Genomic DNA, 10,598 nt, shown 5'->3' on the forward strand with positions numbered 1-10,598 from the left:
TAGGACTAATTGTTTCCATGAATTTTTGGTTTTCTTCATTCTTCTTTGCTCTGGATGAGGAGAGACCCATCGTTGCATCTAGATGGCAGGTTGCAAGCTTTTAAGATCCTAGTCGCTACTCGGCACAGTAGGAGGTGGAACAACGTTGTGTGTAGTATTGTTATGCCAATTGAGATTGATGTCCTCTGTGACTATGGTCCCAAGCTCACAGGTTCAACTACTCAGTCCTTCTGGGTAGCTGGCTGTGACCAAGCAGTGACTACAACCTTGTCCCTTGTCAGCTCCAGTATACACCTGGGAATTCAGATCATACACATAAAGTTATAGGACCATGGTTTGCTAACCCTATACATGTTCTTGGGCACACTCCCCACTTCATAGACATACCTAATAAATAGTTCAGCCTGTCCACCCATTTTTCCACCCATATACCCATGTTTGCCTTCACTGACAACGCCGTACTATATGTGCAAACACCAGTTTAGGAACTGTACTTCCCACTTACCTCTCTCTGTCTTTCTTTTCCTCAATGTCATTATATTGATCACTCATATTTGGTACATTGAGCAGTGACAGAGTTTTAAACTTCTTTGATTGCTTTGCTTCTGTTATATGTATGTTGTATATTTAGATAATGTGAATTTTAAGGAGATCTTACTTTTGGAGGCGTTCTGATGGCACAGTGGTTAAAGCATTCAGCTGCAAACCCAAAACATCAGCAGTTGAACCATCCACTCCCTGGGAGAAAGATGAGGCTGTCTGCTTCCGTAAAGATGTGCAGCCTTGAAAACCCTGTGGGGCAGTTCTGCTCCTCCTGTGGGGCTGTGACGAGTCAGGATCATCAGGATCACTCGTGGCAATTGGTTTTATTTTTGGTTTACTTTTGTGGGAGTTAAGATCATAAAATTCATGGAATGTTTACTATCTCACAGACAAATACTAGAGAAGCACAAACAACATGTTTCACCTTATTTTCTTTAGAAGCAGCGTTACGAGGTCTTCTGGGAGCCTTGACGAGCACCCCTTACTCTCCCACCCAGCACCTGGAGCGCGAGCAGGCTCTTGCTAAACAGTTTGCAGAAATTCTTCATTTCACTCTGCGCTTTGATGAGCTCAAGGTACAGTTTCCTGATGGTCCTGAGTGCTAGGCAAGTTACAGGTCTTTAAAGGAACACTAGGAAGAGGAGCCTGGAGACCTTGTTGAAATGTGGTTGAGTGATGTCTGCTGGACCTTAGCAAAAATGGAAATGTGGATTTAAAAAGTACGACAGGTCTTTTGATGTCATTTGTGGCAGATAGCACCTGATCTAGTGTTTAGTCTTCATTTAAGTTTATTTCGAAATGGTCTGTGAAACAGTATTGACATTCTTTCCAGATTTTTCTTCCTGCTCATCTTTTTTATTTTTAAAAGGCTTTTTCCATAAAAATGTTGTTCAACTTTTTATCTTTAAGCTGGAATATCCTGTTGTCAGAAGGAGTGGGTATATGGAATGAGCAACAGATTTGGTGTCAGGAGACCTGAATTCAAGTTGAGGCCTCTCTAGTTCTGAAACCTTGGGCAGGTCCTTTGACTTACCAGGCCCTACTGCCAACATTTTAGGATTTTATCATTGATAGGTGTGGACTATCTTTCATTAATACTTTGTATACATGATTTGCCTGTAAAATTTTAGTTCATATGAGGATTGTCCTGTGGACCAAATAGGCATATTTTATCATGATCTAAAACAAGTAGCTTATGTATTTCTTTTTGTTTGTTTGGTAATATCTTCTTTGGGTAAAGAATCTTGTTAATTGAATTACGTGAAATTATTGAAATGAAATGAAAAGGAAAGTACATTGGCCATGACTGAGGAACAGTCTGCATTGTTTTATATCTTCCGTGGGGACTGAGCACAATGTTAACAATTTACGTGCAAAAAGCCAGCTTGCATGAGACCAGTTTTAGTTCCTAAACTGGTGTTACAAATTAGGGAATGTTACATAACCAGTGAAAACTGCATTTAATAGTTTTATCATTTAGTGTTTATGTTAATAATCGACATTTAGTACCTTTTTCTCTCATGAATGTCTTCCTCAGATGACAAACCCTGCCATTCAGAATGATTTCAGCTACTACAGGAGGACATTGAGTCGGATGAGGATTAACAACGTTCCGGTAAGTTCATGCTTTGTGTTGGGGCTCTGAATTTAGTTGGTTTATTCTTTTGTTTCATTCATCCATCCACACACTCATTCAGATAAATCTTCAATCCAGTAGTAAAGTTAGTCATTGTGAGCAACCGTAGCGGGGGGGAGGAGGGAGCAGAAGTCAGCAAAGCATATGTTTACCTGTTTTTCTTGTGGTCACTTAAATGCCCATAGGCCCATCAGTAATGTTGCTTTTTGTCTGCATAACATTGATGCTTAGAATATTTCTCTGTGTAATCTCATTTTAATTGTATGAAACTTTTGTGAATTAGTGATTATGGAGTTTTTTGGTTCCCGTATTCTTTTTTTTTTTTTAATTATGATTTGGGGGAAGGTTTACAGAGCAAATTTACTTTCCATACAGTGGTTCACATATACTTTGTCTCATGACATTGACCACAGTTTACCACAATGCAACAGCTCCCCTCCCACTTCCTCCCCATAGTTACCTCTTCCCTGTGTCCATCCCTCCATGCACTCCTGCCCCCTGAGCTGTCTCCCTGTGCATAAGCAGCCCTTCTTTCTTCCCTGATTGTTCTCTCCAAGGAGTGTATCTACTTGAGGTAAATGTTCAACTCATATGCCTGTCTTTTGTTTGGCTGGAAACCACAGGTGTGGGTTCAATTCCAGATCTGAAGGGCAGCGAGGGGCCATAGTCTCAGTGGTTCCACCAGGCTCTATCAGACCAGCAAACCTGGTCCCCACCCCCTTTTTTTTTTTTTTTTTCCTCCAAATGATTTTGGGTTTTGTTCCACATTGTTCTCCCTCTCTATCAAGGATCCCCTACATAGATCCCCTTCCAAGTGGATGACAGTGGTAGCCGGGCACCATCTAGTTCTTCTGGTCTCATAGTCGTATAGGCTGCAGATCAGATGGTGTACCAGTCGCTAGGACTAATAATAGTTTCCATGAATTTTGGTTTTCTTCATTCTTCTTTGCTCTTGACGAGGAGAGACCCATCATTGCATCTAGATGGCGGTTTGCTAGCTTTTAAGATCCCAGTTGCTACTCGCCAAAGTAGGAGGTAGGTTCCCATATTCTTAAGAGTGGTTGAATCCTGGAGAGAATGACCCTGTCTGGGATAACCTGCTCTCTGTCCTCCTCCCTGGGATAGAAGTTGTAATGTTGGTAGGAGAGCAGTGAGAGAGCAGTAACTTTTAGTGCATCCGTACCTTTGATGGCCGTTTGAAAAAACGGCTTCTATGCCTGTGTCTGGGCTAGCATCTCTTCTGGTTTCTTTAGGCTTTTTCACCTCTTAACTTCCTCTTAAACTATTTAGTACATCTTTTTTTACCCCAAAAGAGTCAAATACCATTAAGTAAAACCTTAAATATAAAATACTTTTTCTCCTAGGTATTTTGAGAGCCTGTATTGTGCTAATTGGTATAAAAAGTTGATCTCAAGGATCAACACTAGCCCCCAAGTAGAGGACATTTTAATAGAAAATGCTGTATCCACATAGGGAGTGATAGTGGTGTGAGAGGTTAAAGAAAATTTACGAAAGGTAGCCACCCCCCTCGTTCAGTAAATATTTTATGAAGTGGTTGCTCTAAGCCAGGCCCTGGGTTGGGAAGAATTCTCTTCCATGAAGCATCTGTTGTTTGCATCAGTTTGGCTCTGGTGTGAAGCTGACCATCCCTCTGTCATTTTCATACCCACCCTGTGAAAGAAAATAAAGCAAAACATGCATCGTCTGTGGTTGCCACCTCCTGTCACTCCAGGCCAAAGACATGGCAGTTGTCTGTGTACTGTCCCCTGCCCTCTAGAATGATCAGTAAATGCCGTCGTCAGCTGGTTGTCTCTCCCGTCTCATCCTTTTCTCCTTGTTCATCTGCTTCTAGCCCAGTTGGCAGCCTCATTTTCACTCCATTTGGGCAGTCATTCTTTACCAGCATAGCTCATATTCCGACCAGTTCTTTTCCTTTTTGGTGCACTCTGCTCGCTGCCATCGGTTAACTTTTAGAAAATTGATTTGTCACTCCTTTCCTCTAATGCTCTAAATGGCTTTCCATTAGACATGGAAGAAAACTAAACTTAAGCAAGCCTCTACAATCTGATCACAGCCTTCCTTTCCAATTTTACCTTTGGTGATTTTCTGCCCGTTATCCTCTACTCTAAGGAGTTGTGATGGTGCAGTGGGTGAAGCGTTTAGCTGCTAACCAGAAGGTCAGCATTCAAACCCACCAGCTGCTCAACAGGAAGAAATGAAGCAATCTACTTCTGTAAAGATTTACAGCCCTGGAAACTGTAGGGGTCGCCATGAGTTGGAATGGACTAGATGGCAGTGGGTTTGGTCTTTCTATTTTTTGTATACTGCTGTACTGGACTGAACTGAAAACACAGAGCATGCCCAGCCTCCCCCCACGTGGTTGGAATACCGTGGTTCCCTACCCGCCATCATCTCTAAGAGCACCTTTCCTCTGTGCATGCTTCTTAACTTACTTGCAGTCTGACTTCATTTTCCTCTCTCCCCTTTTTCTATCAGTGACAGTTAGCATGTTGTTGTGGATGCTGTGTGCATACTCCCATGTTCACAGCAAAGGACGGACAGTGTCGTGATGGTCTTTTTATGCTGCATAGCATCTAGACCCTTCCATGTATACGGAAGGCAGTTCTTCACATTTTTGTTCAATTGCTTAATGTCATCTTAAATATTTTTAAATTAAGAGAGTAATCTTTTTTAAACAATTATTTCTGATGTTTATATTTTTAAACAGTATTTAAGTCACATGGGGTTTTAAAACTACTGTTTGTAAAGGGTTTTTATTGTATTAGTTTAACAGGCATTCATGTGACAGACACTGTGCCCGGGTCTTCTGATAAGTTGTCGTGGTTCATAATTATGAACTGATACTGAGTCCGGTTATTTTCTACACAGGCAGAAGGAGAAAACGAAGTAAATAATGAGTTAGCAAATCGAATGTCTTTATTTTATGCTGAAGCAACCCCAATGCTGAAGACCTTAAGTGACGCCACCACAAAATTTGTATCAGAGGTGAGCATTGCCTACGGAAGTTATTCTGTGCAGTTACTGTCTAGCTAGCTGAAGACAGTGCTTTGTTTAGGTGAAAAGTATTCTTTAATATGATAGTGCTTGCCAGAAATAACCATTTATTGATCTGTGTAGTTGTCTGACTGGACTTTCTGTCATTTAAAACCTTCTACTTTTTTTGGTCACAATCAGAAGAGCAGCTTATTTTTGAGCTTCTCCCATTAATGGTGACAATCTCAAGAAGTCTTATGACTTTAAATCGCATTCCTAAGCTGATAGACCCCTGGTGCCTTCCCTGAGGGCCCTCTGTGCACATGCACTGTCTGTCTGCGGTCTCCTTGACATGTACATTCGACAACTCAGCAATAGCATGGCCAAGCCAGACTCCCGATTTTTCCGTCCAAGTCTTATTCTTTCTTCCACTCTTCCTGCTTTCTCCATAGAGCAGCCATGTGATCTTCTTAAAACATCATTGGTCCCTTCTCTCCTGTGCTTCCCAGTACTCACAAGATAAAAGTCCAAATGCCTCTCAGGGGCTGCAAACTCTGCACCCCTGCCCCTGCCTGCATGGCTGATTGTTCTCTGCCCAGCCCCTCGGGAGGGCAGAGTTTTGTCTGTCTTGCTTCATAGGTAGATCCTTGAAGCTTAGAGCAGTCCCCGGAAGAATCTAGGGAACTTTTTAGAAAACTCGGAGTAGGAACTAGATTTTAAACTTGCTGAATTTTAATACTGTGCTGTATTTTAAATTATACTTGCTTAACCATTATTTGTCATTTTCACGTGTTTCTGTTCTCTGTGCACTTTTGCAGAATAAAAATTTACCAATAGAAAATACCACAGATTGTTTAAGCACCATGGCTAGTGTGTGCAGGGTCATGCTTGAAACACCGTGAGTATTAACTGATTGTTCTCACTACAAGAATGTTGAGATGTTGGGTGTTTTGTAACATGTCCAAATAGGAGCATGTTGTAGTTGGAAAGTGGGAATTGAGTTAGTCCCACGTGTGCAATGTTAAGATTGAAACAGTTTGGCAGCTTAATACAACGTCTGGTTAAGTATAAAGGACATTTGGTTTTCAGGTGCCTCCGACTAAGTTAGACTCTAAAGAACCAGGATTCTGTGGAGCTGTGTGTGTGTGTGTTTGTGTGCGCACACGCGTGTGTGTGTTTGTGGTGGGGGACCATAGGAAAGAGCTGTAAAACTGTGTGTGTGTGTGTGTGTGTGTGTGTGGTGGGGGACCATAGGAAAGAGCTATAAAACTGCTCCAGTGAGCTTCTCATAAACTGTGAAGAACGTTGCCTTACTGTGCAAGGACTACAGTTACTCAAGGTTACTTCCTTTCTCTTTTGATACCAGTTCTCAAGTTTTATTTTTTCAGCCCAGGTTTGAATTCTCCGCTGGGTTGCTCTTCTCTCTGAGGCTATTTGTGGTGTATTCCATTGTGTTTCCTGGCTGGATTCTCATGTCAGCAAGCGGAAAGAATGCCCTCTGGATCATTGAATGACACATAGTTTTACTGGATAGCTTTTGCTTTTGTTGGGCTTTTTATTTTCCAAAACTCTGTTTTATTATATACATTATTGTACCAGAAAACTGCATGAAGTAGAAGGCCGCTATCTTCCTTCTTCTCCATCTCCTCCTCATTTACGGGAGTGAGGTCCTGGGAAATGAAAGGACTTGTGCACAGTGGCTGACCCCACCGGGTCCGGATGTCTCCATCCTGATTCTGATCTCTTTCTGCTCTGCCCTGCTGCCTTCTCTGTAGACAAAAGCTCTTAATCCCCTTTCCTCAAGTGGAAGGTGAATATGTCTGAATTCTAGTAAAAATCAGATCTAGTAATGATAACGTAAGACCCATGTGGCGTAAGGGATACGTGCTCTACTGGTAACTGGTTCAGACCCACACAGTAGCTCTCTGCAGGAGAAAAAACCTAGCAGTCTGCTTCTGTAAAGATTAAATGAAAAACACCTCATTGCCATTGAGTTGATTCCAGTTCACAGTGATCCCATCCGGTGGAGTTAGAATTGCCCCATAGGGGCAGTAAATCTCAGGCTGTAAATCTTTACAGAAGCAGATTGCAACATCTTTCTCTCATGGAGTGGCTGGTGGTTGAGAACCACTGACCTTTTCAGTTTGCAGCTGAGCACCTGATTGCTGCACCACCAGAGCTCCTCCTTCTAGAGATTACAGCCTAGAAAACCCTACGGGGTAGTTCTGCTCTGCCACACGGGGTCAATAAGAGTCGTAATTGACCGGACAGCACCTAACAACAGTACTGTAATGTATTTAGATCCAGTTAGGCCCTTACTAGCAAACACATTTGCTCTATTAAGTTTATGATTTTTATCCCTGTTAGTGCCAACAGCCTGTCCGCAGGCACTGACTTGGGAGCTACTTTTGATTTCTCTCTGTTGAGCAGCAGGGGTGTGTGGCCTTCTAGGGTGGGTACACAAAGGAAGTATGTGGGTGCCATTACTGCACTCCTCATCTCGTAGATGTGGGTGCCATTACTGCACTCCTCATCTCGTAGAGGGTTTTTGATGTGTCCCATCCTTTCCCCTCTCTGCCCTCCAGGGAGTACAGAAGCAGGTTCACAAACGAAGAGACGGTGTCCTTCTGCTTGAGGGTAATGGTGGGCGTCATAATCCTCTATGACCATGTACATCCAGTGGGAGCATTTGCCAAAACTTCAAAAATTGACGTAAGTCGCGTTGTGTCCTATCATTTCAACAGGTTTCCTTAAGTGGAAATCAGGCGTTTTCATTTTCTTTAAAGAGCTGGGGGACTGGACTTTGTCATGGAACTCAGGTGCCTAGTTTGTAGTGATGGCCTCCTTGGCTCTCTTGTTGTTTCTCATAGGCCATATGCAGGTGGTCGAAGGATGATTGAAAGATCACTGTATTGTCTTGTGAGTGTCTTGTTCATGTACATAAATGGTTGTTCTGTGTATCTGGCAGTATACAGGGAATTTGTGTGTGTGTGTGTGTGTGTGTTCATTAATGCCTTTCGTCAAAGCCCATCTCAAATAAAAGACTTATTTCTAAATGTGTATCCAAAGTCATTTGGTGTCCTCAGTGGAAAAAGGTGGAGACTTTACATGGCTCCCCCAGTCCCTCCCCCATCATGATAATTTGTGACTATGGTCTAGATGTCTGCTTTGCTTATTGCTATAACAGTATAAGAAATACAGTAGTTTTCTAGTTTGTCTATTTTATTGTCTCTCCCCTCACGTCGGTCGATCAGCTCGTAACCGGCCTTTTGTGAGAAGAGTATTCCATTTCTCCTTTCACAGCAGGTTCAGGCTCTTACCACTCTGTGTCTAGATAACTGATTACTAGCCAGTTCAAGGCAGGTTACGTTTACTGAGGAATTGTGCCCCAGGAGTGTCACCCTTGTACTCCGATTTAACTCTGAAAATCCTCCTAGGAGGTGGGTGCTATTATTTCCTCTTTACTGAAGAAGCAAACACTGAGGGAAGTGTAATCTAAAGGAGGTCTGGTGGTACAGTGGTTAAAGCATGCAGCGGCTAACCAAGACGTTGGCAGTTTGAGTCCACCAACTGCTGCGCAGGAGAAAGATGAGGCAGTTGTCTTCTGCAAAGGGTTACAGCCTTAGGATCCCTATGGGGCAGTTTTACTCTTTCCTAAAGGGCTGCTGTATGTAGGAGTCAACTCGATGGCAGTGAATTTTGGAAGTTATGTAATTGCAAGTGAACATTACAGTGAGGTTTTAAACTCGCTTCCCTCTGTCTTCCAAAGCCTGTGTTATTGCTACTGTGTTGTGCTTTTCCTCTTAAGACCGGGCCTCTGGGCAGATAGGTGGACACACGGCGGCTCAGGCCTTTTGGGGTGGCTTATTTTAAGGCTGGGCCCTTGGGCAGGTAAGAACAGGTGGGGAGGTGAGCAGAGCAGTTGGAACAACTAAGGGAGATGAGCTTTTCTGCCATTTTGTTGTCCTGTGGTGGCTTGTGTGTTGCTGTGAGGCTGGAGGCTATGCTATCGGTGTTATAGAATGCCAGCAGGGTATCCATGGTGGACAGATTTCAGCGGAGCTTCTAGGCTAAGACAGACTCGGAAGATGGAGGAGGCCATCCACTTCTCAAACAGTTGGCCAGTGAAAAACTTATGAATAGCAGTGAAACATGATCTGATATAGTACTGGGAAACTTTATGAATAGCCTCAAAACATTGTCCGATATAGTGCCAGAAGATGAGCCCATCAGGTCGGAAGGCACTCAGAATACAACTTTTAGAAGAGATGATGCCTCATTGTAGAGATGACCTTAATGTGTGGATGGAGTAAAGCTTTTGGGACCTTCATTGGCTGATATGGCACGACTCAAAATGAGTAGAAACAGCGGCAAACATCCATTGATAATCGGAACGTGGAATGTACAAACTATGAATCTAGGAAAACTGGAAGTTGTCAGAAATGAAATGGAATACATAAAAATCAATATCTTCACAATTAGGAGCTGAAGTGGACCGGTTTTGGCCATTTTGAATCAGACAACCACATATGATCTACTATGCCGGGAATGACAAATTGAAGAGGAATGGTGTGGCATTGATCATCACAAAGACTGTTTCAAGATCTGTCCTTCTGTACAGTGCTGTCAGTGCTGTCGTAATATCCATACGCCTACAAGGAAGACCAGGTAATACTACTGCTATTCAAATCTGTGGACCAACCACCAAAGCAAACATGAGGAAATTGAAGATTTCTACCAACTTCTGCAGTCTGAAATTGACCAGATATGCAATCAAGATGTGTTGATTATTACTGGTGACTGGAATGCAAAAGTTGGAAACAAGAGTGTATAGTAGTTGGAAAATATAGCCTTGGTGATAGAAATAACACTGGAGATTGTATGATAGAATTTTGCAAGACCAATGACTTACTCATTGCAAATACCTTTTTTCAACAACATATAAATGATGGCTATACACGTGGACTTCACCTGATGGAATATACAGGAGTCAGATTGACTACATCTGTGGCAAGAGGTAATGGAGAAGTTCAGTATCTTCAGGCAAAACAAGGCCAGGAGCTGATTGTGGAACAGACCATCAACTGCTCATATGCAAGTTCAAGTTGAAGCTGAAGACATTAAAAGAAGTCCATGAGAGCCAAAATATGACCTTGATAATATCCCTCCTGAATTTAGAGACCATCTAAAAAATAGATTTGATGCACTGAATAGCAATGAATGAAAACCAGAGGAATTGTGGAATTATATCAAGAACATCATCCATGAAGAAAGCAAGAGGTCACTAAAAAGACAAGAAAGGAAGAACAGACCAAAATGGATGTCAGAAGAGACTCTGAAACTTGTCCTTGAGCAGAGAGTAGCTAAAGCAAATGGAAGAAATGACAAGATAAAAGAGCCGAACAGAAGATTTCAAAGAGCAGCT

General features: G+C 42.4%; 1 protein-coding gene across 1 annotated transcript in view; it reads left to right on the forward strand.

The window, feature by feature from the left end:
• Positions 1-10,598, forward strand: part of CYRIB (CYFIP related Rac1 interactor B) — a 37,000-nt gene that overhangs the window by 19,658 nt on the left and 6,744 nt on the right. The window contains exons 4-8 of the mRNA XM_007940551.2: positions 982-1,118; positions 2,081-2,158; positions 5,069-5,185; positions 5,992-6,071; positions 7,759-7,885. Of these exons, the coding sequence (XP_007938742.1) occupies positions 982-1,118; positions 2,081-2,158; positions 5,069-5,185; positions 5,992-6,071; positions 7,759-7,885 (539 nt within the window). The remainder of the gene's footprint in view (positions 1-981; positions 1,119-2,080; positions 2,159-5,068; positions 5,186-5,991; positions 6,072-7,758; positions 7,886-10,598) is intronic.

Source organism: Orycteropus afer, unplaced genomic scaffold (assembly GCF_000298275.1).
Source record: "Orycteropus afer afer isolate SDZICR_OR568_19922 unplaced genomic scaffold, OryAfe1.0 scaffold00069, whole genome shotgun sequence".
Lineage (NCBI taxonomy): Eukaryota > Metazoa > Chordata > Mammalia > Tubulidentata > Orycteropodidae > Orycteropus > Orycteropus afer.